Source organism: Pholis gunnellus (assembly GCF_910591455.1).
Source record: "Pholis gunnellus genome assembly, chromosome: 10".
Classification (NCBI taxonomy): domain Eukaryota; kingdom Metazoa; phylum Chordata; class Actinopteri; order Perciformes; family Pholidae; genus Pholis; species Pholis gunnellus.
In genome coordinates this window covers 15,405,451-15,420,514 of record NC_136537.1, presented here as the reverse complement: position 1 = coordinate 15,420,514, position 15,064 = coordinate 15,405,451, and the positions used below count along the sequence as shown (strand labels likewise).

Here is a 15,064-nt window from a genome sequence, read left to right as displayed (position 1 = left end):
TATTGGGGTTGACAAGTTGTGAAAAGTTCCTTCGTCAGGTGCTCCAGCATGACACTCGCTGGATCAAAATCCATTTAACAACGTATTATTCACCTATAACTGCATCGCTGATTTGAAAGTGAGAAACGACAAACTATTATTCTAACTGATTGCAGATTTTTTCCGCGTTAAAGTGTATTTTTTTGGGGGGGTCGCAGGACAGAGGATGTCGTGTGCTGTACAGATTGTAAAGCGCTCTGTGGTAAATTTGTGATATTAGGCTAGAAATAAATTTAATTGAATAGTGAAACTTATTTTTTAAGATTTGGTCCAAACAGCTTTTAGCTGATGGTGTTGTAATACAAAATAACCCACCCATCACATTGAACAAATAACAGAATGCAGTGCCCTTTATTTAATTTAGGATCCAACTAACTGACGGCAATACCTGCAAGAGGAAAAAGTTGATCCCAAAACCAAAAAAAATTGTCAAATTAAATGATTTTCATAATCTTAACACTCCAAGAATATGGATTTTAAGAGCCACATTTTCATAAATAGGCTTCACTGCCACCTTGTGGAAAATAAGAGGTACTGCAGAACGTCTGCATTTTGCACTGGACCGAGTAAGAGCACACTGTTAATCAACCTTGAAAATAAAGAGGCAGTGTACAGTAAATGGTTTCAGTATTTTAATGCAAACATAAAAAGTCTCATCTATGGATGTGTGAACAAATCTAGAAACAAGCATGCCTCCATGTTGATCACATGCATATAAAACTCATTTAAATAGACAGTGAAAACAAGCAAAACTAAAAACAGCAATGCGTCACACTCTTTAGAAACAGTAAATTTAAAATGTAAAGTTATACGTTCGTCAATGGGACAGAAATGTTCACAACAATGCTTCTTGAAATAAACGAGCACATGAAAGGGATGCAAGATGAACTGGCAACATGTGTGGAGGCAAAGAAAGCTTGATAAGACAGCGTTCGTCTTACTACTCTGAAAACAAAGACTACAAACTTCAATCCAAACTTTGCATATAAAAAAAACATCAATCTGGATTTTATAACAGTACTGATCATAGCTTCAGTGAGTTGACCTCTATGATCTGCTGCATGATGTTGTCCACGTCGGTGGTCTCCATGCTGATGCCAGCCAGGTCCAGTTGGGGCAAGAGGGCCGTGAGAAGCACCACCACGTTGTTACGGATGCTGCGCAGATCTTCCTGTAAAGATCTGATTGGAGAACAGCTTAATCATTAAAGCTATTAAAAGTAGCTCAGGTGATGAAACTCTGTCAAGGGGAATTCACATTTTATTTACGTATCAGCAAAAATGGAGAACAAGAATGTGTAAACAATTGTGAAAGAGGACGTGAGTTAACCGTTTTTGGAGAAGTGCGAGTAGAAGAAACAGTAAAGAGTGTTGGTAAAGATGGAAGCAGATATTTGTCCTGTTAAAAGTAGAAACATTTACGCCCCTGCAGATAAATGTAGTCTTGCCAGCTACAGGAAAGGACTCTTTGTACTGGAAGTATATAGAAACAGATCTTTATATCTGAAAGTCAGCAGTTTGCCATGCTTGGAAAGTACAGACAAACCACAGTCAAAGACAGTAAATACAGTTAGAGGTTGAAGTTGGATTCATCTTTTACTGCTATCCACGACCGAAATCTTCAAAGAAAAGCTATGATTGAGTAACAAATTTCTGCCCCGTAAACAAACTAATTCTGAACATTCAGGGGTGCCGGCGCACGTCTCTCTAGAATACACACCTGTTGCTTTCACAGGCCTCGTTGTCGCCGACTATCATCCTGCTATGAGTTTCCGTCTTCTCCTTCTTAGACACGTTCTGCTCAGGCTGCACTATTGACCCGCACACGGCTCTCTGACTCAGGACCACCCCCCCCCCCAGAAGTCCTGGAGCCAGGGCCGAGATGCTGGATGAACTAGAGCTCTGAAGCAGAGGAAGCAGAATAGAGGATTACACAGAGTTTGCCGTTAGATCTTCATTTACGATGAGTCTGAGTAGATGGCCTTAAATTTATCTTTATCAGGCACTCTGCTCATATGTGATTTTTTTTGTCATGTATCATCAAAATTAACCTAAAATATTGGGTATAAACTCTGCAGACCTCAGCCACGTCGGTCTGGCAGCCGACCTCTCTGCTTGCTCGTGATGCTGGCGGAGTCTCCAGCCCTCCGGTCGGCTTTTCAGCGCTGCTATCCGCCGTCGTCATCGTGCCTCGGGTCGTCTTCGTGACCTCCAGAGCTAGAAGCCTCCGTAGCCTCTGGGCCTCTTTCTCCAACCCCGCCAGCTTCTGCACGTTAGCTTCCCGCCCACTCCCCTCCGGAAGCAGTGGTCGGCTCCCTTCTGTTCGACTCAGAGGAGATACCATCACAGTCTGGGTGGAGGGGAGCGAGTGGGTCCAGGTGAGACTGCTGGGGGTTCGCTGTGCTGCATCACCTGGTTTCTCCACTCGGCTGCTACCGTCAGGCTTGGGCTTCTCCAAGGACACCGTCTCGGGTATATTTCTTTGTTTCTCAGGATTCATCTCTTGGGCCACATTTTCTGAGTCACGCTGCTCCTCCTGATGAGATGGCTTCTTTCTCACACCGTGAATTAAAGATCCTGATTTCCTCTTGCGGCTACAGAGGAAAAAAAGCTCGTCAGTGAAATTAACTGACAGACACTTCAAACATTCTTGAGACAGGTAATCCATAACACAGAGTATTTCATGAGCTCTATCTTGTTGTCAAAGTCATGTTATTATTGTGAGATAATGCAGCTGAAAACATACACAGCTCTGACAATACTCACTGCACTACATGTTAGCGTCAGGGTTAGCTCTATTTTTCACCCACCGGAGCACTCAATGCTCGTTATATAAGGGTTGGCAGGGTCAGGTTTGTGGAAGGAGAACTCTGGTTGTGTACAGGGACACTTCAGAGATTTGAGAGTCAGTGATTCTCATAAAACACACTCACAAGACTACTAATAACTAAACATCGACATAGTCGAAAAGAAATGTCTAAAATATGCGGTAGCAAACAGACAGCAGCAACCTCTTGAATCTCAAAGGTTGGAGTGTCCTCTATCTGCTGCACGTCCAGCTCCCAACTGCATTACCATTCATTGAAAACTAAAATTAATTAACAAATAATAGATTAAAAAAAAAAAAACATTGTAAAATTTAAAACATGCTTTTAAACAACGGCACTACAGTAAAATACACTGATGAGTATTATTCACGATTCTGAACTGGCACACAATACACAATGCAACATAGCGAACCTGAATGCGCATCTGTTCTCCTCTTCTCTTTCAACCGGCTCCATGTTTTTGTCTCCTTCTTTATCTTCACCCCCGTTACCAACGGTCTCATTTTCCACATGTGTGACTTCAACGGCCGTGCCTCTTCCAGCGCGATTCTGTTGTGCGTGTGTGACTTCAGCCGTGACTGTACTTTGTGTCTGTGCATCATCACGAACGTGTGCGTCTGTCAGGTGATCTGTGCTCGTCCGATCTGGCTCTGGTGCGTCTCCCTCTGTTTGGCATCGACCTGTCCGCAAGGTGGGCCAACTTGGCTCTGATGAACTGCGTGAGAGGATGTCATGTTTCGCCGTTTGGTCCTGGAAGTCACACACCTGCAGCACAAACAAACAAGCACACTTACAGGCAATGTATCCAGACGCTGTACAGCTAAACAGCACATTGGCGTCTTTAGCAACAGCAAAGTTGCCTAAAGTTTCCAACTTTTCACAAACCTCCAAGGATTTTTCTCGTTTTCTTCTTTTGGGATGCTCTCTGCAGGAAAAACAAACGGAGATTAATGACTTGAGAGGGGACGATAATCTAAATATGGCGAGGTTTAACTGTAATGTACTGTATATATTTTGTATAACTCCAATAACTGAATAGGTTCTCACTCAGTTTTACTCATTTGTCTTCTCTCCAATTCCTTTGTGGTCCCAAATCCTTAAGATCTGAGAGTATTAAAGATTGTTTTTGTGTGCCAGTTATAGAAAAATGATCACTTAGTAAGTTGAATTAGAATAGGTAATTTCTGATTGGCTGTTTTGTCTCCAATCTGACTGCTAGCAGGATTATCTGTTACTAGGGAAGAATGTAAGCACGGAGAACATAGTAAGGAGGCCCATTGCAGCCATACATATAGTTTTTACAGTTCCGGTTACATAAACCTTTTTATTATATTTTATGAACCCGAAATTCCATTTCTAAGCAATAAAGGTTTGTAGCTAACTTCTGAAAGATAAACAGTTTTCTCAGCTAGTAAACTAATTTGATGATCCTGGATCCTAATAAGCCCAACATTTCCAATGATGCACAAACACATTTTCATGTTAAGAGGTTTAACAGTTTTGGGTTTCAATCAATATTTGAATCACTTTGCATTTATGGACAACAAGTCACCACGTTTTGAAGAACTGCCTGATTTCTCATTTCAGTGCTTCTACGTTGATCACTGTTGGGCAGAGTATAGCAAAACCAGAAACACGCAGCCACATGAACAGGAAATAAGAGCGTGAAACTGACAGACGAAAACCACAAAATGGCACATGAAGTTAGAGTAGCAGTGTGAAGCGTCTCTCCGTGTCCAAATTCTCACACGGGCCAAGTTTGAGAGGTCTAGAGAAATTAAATGAGAGCTTACTGTTTCTTGTGGTTTTTCTGGTAGCTGGGTGTTAACAGCTCGCTGTCTTCTGCTTCCTCTGGGGAAGAGCAGCTTCTGAAAGACAAAGAGAGTTGGCAGCTCAAGAACTGCTAAACTTCAGCTCATGGCCTTCCTGGTTTAGCCAAAACAGACTGATAAGACTGATCTCTGTGCATTTGATCTTAATTATCTTATTTATTTTGCAGCATTTTAAGCCTTTTTAATAGACCATAGAGAGATGACAATAAACGAGGGTGAGAGAGATACCTATTTAACATCTTTCTGGTACACAGACCAAGGTACTATGGGGAAACTGAAATGTGACTCGTCTGTGGACGAATGACGAGTTGCTGCTTTGCTTCACCATACGATACCGGTAGTCCGTTCAACACTTTTGTCGTCGTCGTCGTTTCTGGCACATGCTCATTACATAAAACAATGGGCATGAGCGAATTGAGATGACATCATTGTTTCCCAAAGACTCCGGTTTATGTCCACACAGTTACAAAGTGACTGGAGTTTTTCAAAAATCAGAAGGTGTTTTCAAAAATGCTAAAATCTTTTTAGTGACGAGAGGACAAAACATAGAAGAAAATACCGGTTTTCAAAAATATCTGAATACGTATGTAGACGGAGCCTGAAAGGGTCACTTTAGTAATTCAGTACTGCACTTTCATAAAGCTGGGAGACTTATACGATACAAATAAAAATAAATAATTGTCTAAAATGGAGGCCGGGGTATCCTGACGTTAAATTCAGTAGTATGGGTGAAAATCCCCATAAATGCTCTATCCTGCATTAATCATAATACAGCTGAACAGTGGCCTTCATTAGACCATTCTTGCCTGGTAAATGTCTCCACTCCACGCCTTCAGTTCAAAAGCCAAGCTCTCTAACGTTCGATGTCTTAAGTCGAATCCAAGTAAATCAATAATATGAAACACACACCTGTAACTTGGATTGGGGTTGTGGCTGCAGTTCCAGCTTTCAGGAACCACATTGTAATGACTTGCCGGGACGCTTCGCCACTTCAGGCAGTCTTCACACTGTAACCACATGGGACCCCTGTACATTCAGACATACATGTATGAGGAGTGTCAGTGCACAGAAGCTGGCACTAGAGGGGGAAGTTCTTTCACCAAAAATAATTATTATTAGAATAAACATCACAGTGAGTCTATCTGTTTGTGTACATGAACATGTCTTCTCAAAAGCCATATCCAACATAAAAACATTTTCTGTTGAAGCCATTTATTTTATGGTTCTGCATGCCAAATAAATAATGCTGAATTGGGTATAAAGGCTGTTGAAGTTCCTTGTCTCAGCATGTTTTCTGTTCTTTGCTACTGTCGAGACAGCAGCTCAAGTGTCTCAATTCTCTAATTTCAAGCGTTGGGAGAAAAATGACCTATTTTACACTTTCAGTTGAATTGACAAGTTCCTACATGAGTGGGTTGATAACTGACCTGCATCCTCCTGTATTGTTACCGTCGTTATCCATAAAAGGCTTGTTGAACGTGGACCAGTTATTTTACTCTTCCAGTGGATTCAACAATTTTGTGTACAGATTTAGAGCCAGATGGACCAGACGAAGCAAATAATTCAATTTTAACATATTTTGGACCAAAGTTATGAAAACGCTTGTAGGTGAGGAGAAGAATTTTCTTTTCACTCCTTGCACTGCAACTGCCAAGATAGAAAACAACTAAGTCAACACTTACTCGTCAGCATCCGCATGGTCTGCATTTTCATCTCTTTCCACGGCCTGAAACTCACGCTCTCTGGCCTTCTTCTCTACCACCTCTTTCCAGTAGTCGTTCAGCTTTTGGCCCAAAGCACCAAGGGTGAGTCTTGGGAGAAGAAAAAGTAGAAGAGAGTGCATTTCTTTAACTGTTTTACTTTATATCATAAACACAACAGTGTATCAGGCCAATACTGCTCAACAGGTCTGTTTCTCTAGAAGACAATAAAGTCTGTAATCAAAAGGATTCTCTGATCATCATCATCATTTAGTGTAAAGTTTGCAGAAATTAAAGCACTTCCGGGAAGAGCTGCATGAGTCACTAGTGCTATGATTCCTAATAACTTTGTGAACACTGTAAACACTGTATTGTAGCAGTTATTTTCTGCCATTCTCTGCTTTATGGAGAGAACCAATCCAAGCAGATAGCTAATTAGCGCATATTAGCACAAAACGTCTACTTCTAGGTTTTGTCTGTGTGTGTTGTACCTGTATTCTTTGGTGTATTCAAAGTCTTGCTTGTTGTGGGCAGGTTTGAGAAAGTTACACTCGATGATACCGATGACCCCGACACCTGCCCTTTGACCTGAAGCCTGTAAGGAATTGGGAAGTGTGATTAAGATCACCGCGTCTGCAATGCATGAAGACATAGTCACATCCTTTTCCCCTACCTTCAGCTGGCAGCCCACTTTCTCGTAGGCTTTAATGAGTCGGTTCCTGTGGTACATCATGATCCCATAGTGGTCTTTGTTTTTCGGGTTCAGCCCAAAGGTCACCTTCACCTTCTCTTTCTGACAGACACCAGTCAAGGTTAACAGCACTGGGCATTGGCAGGTTTCAGAATAGGATCAGCAAACATTTAGCAAACTCAAGTTATCAGAGGTGAACAGCAGCAAAAGCAAACATTGACTTTTTTGGGGTTGATACTAATATAATATACTAATATGAATGCAAATATAAATATATAAGTATTTTTGCAATGATTTAAATTACAACTAAACAAGGGCAAATTAAGGATAACTCCATGAAATGACTGTGCATTAAGGAACATGTCTGAGACAGCAAATCTTAAAAAGAATTAGCTTCACACAGCCAGAATAAAAGCTCAAAAGCACCATTTTTGATGGGATTTACATCTGGAAACAACAACAACTTGACAATTTAATAAGCCCAGAAACATATAAAGTGATTGGACTTCAACACGAGTGCCGATACGATGCCTGAGTTTCAGTACGAGTGTCACCAATGTGGATATATACTGTATATATAAAAAAAAAAAAAACATAGTTCTGCATTTGCCATTATCTTGCCTCGGGTTTATTTTGGTGGACGTAATCCATATCAAAAGTTTTGATGGATGTTAAACAAATTTGAGAGAAGAGATTTTCATAGCCAATGTGTCTCTCCATTTAAAAAAAGCTACTGACTTCCCACTTCCTGTTTGCATCTGATACGGATAATGACCATGCACACAGATATTTTAAGGATACACTGAAGTGGGGTTTGTACACATCATGCTCAATGTGTTTCAGCCTCCTCGACACCAGCTTAACCAGAATCTTCTTCCCCCTCAGTATAATCCGCGTCCTCGGCTTCAGATACAAGATACCGAGGTAGGCCTGAGTCCAACACAGAAACAGACAGAGAAAGTTTTTTTAAAACATCTACTCATAATATTATTAGTCTGACACCATCTGTTGACACGCTTTAACATGTTGATGTGTAGCCTGAGAGTACATTATTCAAACTTTTAAAACTCAAGATTCTATTGAAAAACTACATCTATAGTAATTATGAATCGTATAATGACTTATGGGTTCAAAAGGAAACTGGCGCAGTGTTACTACAAGACCAAAGGTACGTCTCTGCATGAAGCTGGCACCCACACAAGTTTGCATAGGACTTATATTTTGTACTCTAGGGGATTACCCAAACTTTAACCACTCAAACCCTGATCTTAACCACTAGACGTAAAATCACCCAGAAGAGCTTTACGTGTTCCTAACAAGCTTGAATATTGACGCTATCCAATTAAAATTATGTTTTTCAAATTTGGCAAATATGAATTTTTCAGATAAATTTAAAGATAAATCAGTACCACGTTTGTACTGAAATGGCAGTATTATCATTTACCAAAATGATATACCATATGTAATTGCTAGTACTGCTATACTATACTGTAATTACCACAAACACACAAGGCCACCACCATAAACGTCATCCTTTACATTGGATAGTGTTGGAGAAAATTAAAAATGACTATTGACTATTTTATGGCATCCTGCTTGAATGAGTAGAACTTCCTTTGACACTCAGGACAACAGCTGTTTACTCTATTTGAGTGTCAAGGCCTGCTGAGAGGGACCTCTTAGATATGATCTACCGGACTGAAGGGACATCACTGTATAAAACAGGAAGAGGGTGCTGTTTTGGTACAACCGTGTTTGTCGTCTAGCAGGTGCAACATTGAACGTTCTCATACCCTCCTCTGTGTTTGTAATGATCACACAGGTGATCCACTCACGCTGAGACTGTAGTGTATGTTGGGGATGTCAGGTTGGGCTGTCAGGGATCCACCGTTCCTCAGACATGTCTTCAGCTCCTCGTTATGAATCTCGGGCAAACGGAAGTCACTCACATCGGTCTCAAAGTCTATCTCTGACTTGCCATCTTTTGCCCTTCAGGATAACATCAAAACACATGATACTTTCTTTAGGTTGTAAAGCTTTTCCAGTGGTAAAGCTACACAAAACAGGGATTTCAAGTGCATCGCCTTACACATACATACAGATACATTAGCACAATTTCATTCACCCTGGATAATCTTCATAAGTGCGGTACTTAGTATTTGATGATAATGATAATCTTCTGAACCAACGTAAAGAAGAGAAACAGAAGAACTCCTGAACATGAACTGTTTTATTTGAGAGAACTTTGCTTCAGAGAGCAACGAGGAAAAGGGACTTCAAATCTTCAAGTTCAAATTTCATCTGCTCTTCATACGAGGACGATACGAGGCTTTGTTTCTGAATGTGTTGTTTTGCATGGATTTGACTAAAAGCAATCCTAAACAAATGTCTTATGCGTGTGCTCATGCTTATTTGCCTGTTTCTGTTGGAGTCTGTTTTTGCATACTCAGCAATCTCGTCATATTAGAGCATACCCCCAACACATCGAGCTACTAACTCAAACAAAGGTTTGTGTGAACTCAAACTTAAGGGACAGTTTCAACATTTTGTGAAATATGTTCATTGGCATAAATGTAAATTGGCCTAAATGATTAATTACCAACATGCAGGTGAAAAAACCCCAACTCATATCGTTTACTTTGGAACAAATGTATGATTCTGACCTGCGGATGTTCCAGATTAATATCTTGGTGCCTTTCTTGGAGAGAATGGAGTCAAACTGTGCATGTATCTGCTCCTGGGAGGTGATGATGGAGTGTTGGAGGATGGCTGCCAGGCTGGCCTCCGAGTCCTCAGTCACCACCAGAGACTGTTACACCGAGTTAAGGTCAGAACTTAAAGGAGGTATGTTTGTGCAAGGTGACAAACATATTCTCTACCAATTCAGTGTGGAGAAACCATATTTTTTCATGAAGGATATTGGTTTGTTGGTTGAAGGGGACAATGGGGACAATGACGGCCTGGGCCTTGATGTTTTCCAGGTAGGTCTGAGACAGCATCCCCATAGTCTGGCAGCCGCCATTCTTGGTGAAGATGAGCGCGTCGCGGCCCAGACGCATTGAGCCAGACTTGAAACCGTTCCCGTACACGCCGATGGCCTGCTGACTGGCCTTACCGGAACCCTTTTCTGTAAAACCAAAGCTGGACACATGGAGAAATAAGGATGTAGGTTTGATTATAGTTATTGTCGAATAAACTGTCATCATTAATAAATAGAAGTCAATAGATGTGATTCAGGGCATTTTTACGTAGAGTAAATGGGGAGTACACATGGGTCTCCCCCTGTGCTTATAGAACTAGTGTTACAATATTGTAACCTCATTTTGTCCAACCGGCAGCCAAAAACCTAAAGACATTAATTTTATAATGCTAGAAAAAAGCAGCAAACCCTCACATTTGTAAATTTAAATAATGTTTAGCATTTAATTTATTTATACACTTAAAGGATTAATGGATCATCAAACGTGTTTGACAATTAAATGTATTCATACTCTAGCAATGAATCAACTTATCTCTTCAGCTCTATGTATGTGTGTAGTTACATTCATATTTGTGTGAATTTGATGGACACTCTTTGGTGTGGGTCTTTGTCAGAGAATGTGTGTGTGTGTGTGTGTGTGTGTGTGTCAATTTGCGGTCTAAAACGCTGGTGAGTCACACTGTGGTTTAGAGAAGGGAGGAACCTATCAGTGTTTGACAACATGCCACTAAATGTTTCTGATGCAACATTAAAAATGTTGACGTGTTTTTCATTAACATGTCAACTTCATGTGGATATGCAGGTGTGCGTCTTACCTGAGCATCTTGTGCAATTTGTTGGGAGTCATGCCGCTGCCATTATCAGTGAAGGTTAGACACAGTTCACCGGCTTCATCAACTACGTCTATCCAGATCTGTTTAGCGGATACACCAGGATCTGAAGCATTGTCTAGAACACAAGAGGAAATAAATGAATTAAAAACAGAGAAAAGGAGTTCTCTGTGATCTTTTGAACCATTATTATAAGGCCTACTAGTTAGATGATCATTTTGTTATTTACACATATCACAGCCTTTGTCTAACATTTTTATTTGTCCGAAAATGTTGGCTCTGTAAATCATATTCTGTAAAATTTAACTTCTTTAAAAAGACAAGCAGTTCACTAATTATTTTACGAACAGGTTGTGAACATCGCATTGATAATTCACAGCACCTGGCATTTAAACTCCAAAAGTATACCTCATACCATATAGGAAATAACTAAAGTCTTAAGGAACTTAATGACAGCTACACGTATCATATTGCACAAAGAGTAAATTGTCCCTATATTGCAGTGTATATCAGCTAGTTGGAATTCAGCCAATCATTCAGGGTTTTATATTATTTAGAACTGTGTTTTTCCTTCACTCTTCTCTGAAAATATATCATGCTGAATCCTGCAGGAATAGTCAAAGAAATGAAGACGCACGCAGAATAAAGTATAATAAGGTGACTGTAAAATCGCCACCGAGTAGGGCTGCACAATTCATCAGAATTATATCGAAATCGCAATATGGCCGACTATACACTATAACAAGTTACAAAGAAAATTACAAGAGAAATCATTAGATAACACAAGGTGTGTTCCTATTATTCTGCCCCAAGCTGTTTAAATATTAGAAACGTCTGTTTTCGACACACTACAGCACGAAAAACTAGTGTCGAAGTGTGAATGGTTTGTACATTAAGTCTTTTGCTATTTTCATGCTTCATATTGTATACACTGTATGCTAATACATACATATTCTCATCCAGTTTCAGTTTACTTCTCTCATCTATACCATGCATGTTTTTACTTTGCTGCATGTGACCTTTTGCTTTTCTTCTTGACATGTTTATCTTCTCACAATCTCATATCTCAACGAACACCTCTCTGACACTCTCAACTAACATTGAATATAATATTCTCAGAGTCAGAATTTGCTGCAGATCGTCCAGCTTTTCATGAGCTATTGAGTTACTATTGTGAGAAGGTACGGCATTCCTTTTACAAACATGAGGTTTTTAATGCAAACACATAAACTCAAGGTGCAATGCCCCTGCGAGCAGAGAAGGCAGTGATCACATAAGATCATCATGTAAAAACAGTGCACTTACTGCATTATACAGCACACTCCCACTGCCCCTCCTGTCAAAACCTAGCAGCCAACAGACTGTCAACACGTCTGAACCAGTAGGAGAGCACAGAGTGGCGGATTGACAATGTTGACAGCCCAGAAACAGACGCGTTGTATCACGTGGAAGGACAAATCATATGGTGAATAATATGCCGAATTGTAAAAAGTTCAGGCTTTTTGTCTTTTTCAACCCAGAGATCTAAAAAGCCATACGGTGAATGTATGTACAATTACTGCACTGTGAAACCTGACCACAGTTTACAAGTTAGTAGCATTTTAGGAATATTTTGACCATTGCATGGTGATAACTAACGCATTACAATAAGCCCAGTTGTTATTATTATAATTATCTCCGTAACACTGCCCTGTACTTTCAACAGACGCAGAGGGGCGTGTGACAGTCATAACGTTGCTAAAGGGTGCGAAAGAGGAAGTCCACTCGGTCCATTATAGCAACAACACAAATATCTGTTCAACACACGATTCAGGTTGCGCGTTACAGCGGAAGAGTGCGCGACATGAAGTCATGAAAAGTTGCAGCAGCAACAGCAGCAACAGGCACCGAGCGCACCGGAGCTGGGTCTCAGCGTAGTCCTTCATAATAACACCCACCTATTAACTCTGCCACTGCGCTGAAGGGCCAGGTGTGACTTGTGGAGTTGCTATTCAGGAAGGAGGGACTCATCTTAAAAACACAAACATCAGTTTCAATTATTCTGCCCCCTTCATGTTATTTTGCAAGTAAATACACATTCTGCCATGATGTGAAAAATGTGAAATACGTACGGAACTCAGGCGAATCCCATGCTCGCTTAACCTCGCCATGACTGCGACTGAGTATTTGGCCTCTCGCGGTCTGTATTCTGCGCGCAGGCACGTGACCAGCCAGAGGCTGTGGGCGTAGCGCCCTCTGAGCTGCACTGTCAAAAGGAAGTCACTGAGGAAGATTAAAGAGGCGAGCGAGCAAGACCTCACTCACTCAATCTGAATGTTTTTATTTATTTTATTTGAGGATATAAATCCTTATCTAGCAGTTCTCTGTGACAGTGCCTGAGATTGATATAGTTCTCAACGTTTTAATTGTCCTAGTCCAGGGGTGCCCACACCTTTTCGGCTTGCGAGCTATACTTTTAAAATGATCTACCTACATTAAAAATGCTAAATATCTATTTATTTATACTGCGTATACTTTATATTTACAATATATGTTGGCATACCTTGCATAACTGCATGAACGCTTATGGCACAATACAATTCTGTACATTTTTGGTCATTACCTTATTCTGATGACTTGCACTGAATGGAATCAACCAGGGTTGAATATTCCGGACAGCAGCTGCTGGTAGCCAGCCCCAAGCAGACTTATGATCATCAGTCATGGTGGAACGATATTTGGACTTAATATTCTTCATGTGGGAAAAGGCTGACTCACATAAATAAAAAGAGCTGAAGAATACAGTCAAGAAGGTAGCACATTTCCTCATGTTTGGGTACTAAAACTGTCCATGAGCCCTGGACTTCCGCTGAATGTCAGCCTGCAGTGTCAAAATCTCATCCTCCACTCCAGACGAGTTCAGGTTGCAATTTTTGATGAGAGTGAATCAACCTCAATATCTGCCCGAAATGTGCAGCACATACATGTAGCGACTGGCTCGAGTAAAGCAAAGTCTTGAAAGAGTTTGTCAAACTCTGACAGACACTTGTCAATCTGCTCTGTGTAGCGCGCACTGTCAAGTTGCGCACACGCCTTCCGTTGCATCTCCAGATCTGGCGCGAGGTTTCGAAAGTTCCCAAAATCATGGCGCTGCAGCTTTAGCGTCTTTCATAGAAGTAAATTGGAAGGGTAACTAATTAGCTCGCCGGAGTTTTGTAGTTGACCGCGCATACGTGGTGACCCGTGTGTTAGAAAAGACGTGATCTCAGACTGGCTGCACTGCACGTCAATCAACTGGCAAATGCCATGAGGAAGTCAACATTGTTTGTAATGTCATGCATCTACTGACCCTAGTCGATCGCAATCGACGTATTGGGCACCCCTGTACCTAGTCCTATCAATATTTTTAGAAAGCCACGTGCCATAGGTGTGTTGTCAGCGTGTCTGTTCGGCATTACATTGATGTTTTACAGAGCAAGGTCAAGTGTATGTCAAGTGTTAAAGTGCGTCAGCCAACAAGATACATGAGGTAGTAATTATTTAGGTGTTTCAGAGGATAAAAGTCTTATGATGCTTCAAGGAAGGTGGGAGCTGCTGTAGTTCCTGACCGTCAGATGAATACATAACGTCACAACAATACTAGACTATCCAACTGCCTGAGGCATGATGTGGATGCAATAATTGAAACAAGAAAAGCTTGTTTAACTGCCGGTTTAGTCTGGTTTTGTTTCAACATCTGTCTATTTCAGTAACCTGTGTAACATTTCCCAGTGAGCACTAACCCGGATTTCAACGTTGATATTTGGTTTAAATCGCGGTGAAATCGGGTCTGAACGTCTTAGACCTATTTTCACCCTCATTTCAACCGGCTAAATTACGGTTACAATATCAACGTGTCACAAAACACCAATTTCTTTTAAAATATTGATGGTGTGTTCAGTTGTAGGTTGAAAGAGACGCGATTTTGGTTACTTTAAACTTATTTCTCCAAAATGATATTATGCTGGCCGTTGATATGTGGTCTATACGAAGACGCGATTTCAACGCATTTAATGTTTCATATAAAACGTCATAAATATGGAACTATAGACTCTGTGCTGTCAACAAGAAGCTCCCAGGACATCATCATCTGGTCCGTTAAATACATTACTTTTAAATCAGACAGTTTGCTTACAGCTGTAACGCG

General features: G+C 40.8%; 1 protein-coding gene across 3 annotated transcripts; it reads right to left on the bottom strand.

Moving 5' to 3' along the window:
- Positions 1–658: 658 nt before the first annotated feature.
- Positions 659–13,074, bottom strand: LOC306702240 (MORC family CW-type zinc finger protein 3). Of its 3 annotated transcripts, none has more exons than XM_079167803.1 (17): positions 13,011–13,074; positions 12,837–12,909; positions 10,885–11,017; positions 10,010–10,230; positions 9,753–9,900; positions 8,925–9,078; positions 7,891–8,019; positions 7,072–7,191; positions 6,890–6,993; positions 6,381–6,509; positions 5,608–5,724; positions 4,660–4,734; positions 3,752–3,791; positions 3,279–3,631; positions 2,119–2,632; positions 1,759–1,940; positions 659–1,220 (listed from the first exon to the last, which is right to left on the bottom strand). In XM_079167803.1, the coding sequence occupies exons 1-17, from the start codon at positions 13,047–13,049 to the stop codon at positions 1,064–1,066; spliced, it is 2,688 nt and encodes an 895-aa protein (XP_079023929.1). In that variant the 5' UTR covers positions 13,050–13,074; the 3' UTR covers positions 659–1,063. The 3 variants fall into 3 exon arrangements, with proteins under 3 accessions (XP_079023929.1, XP_079023930.1, XP_079023931.1); XM_079167804.1 differs by having other exon boundaries at positions 4,660–4,731; XM_079167805.1 differs by lacking the exon at positions 12,837–12,909 and having other exon boundaries at positions 13,011–13,042.
- Between the last annotated feature and the right edge of the window lie 1,990 nt (positions 13,075–15,064).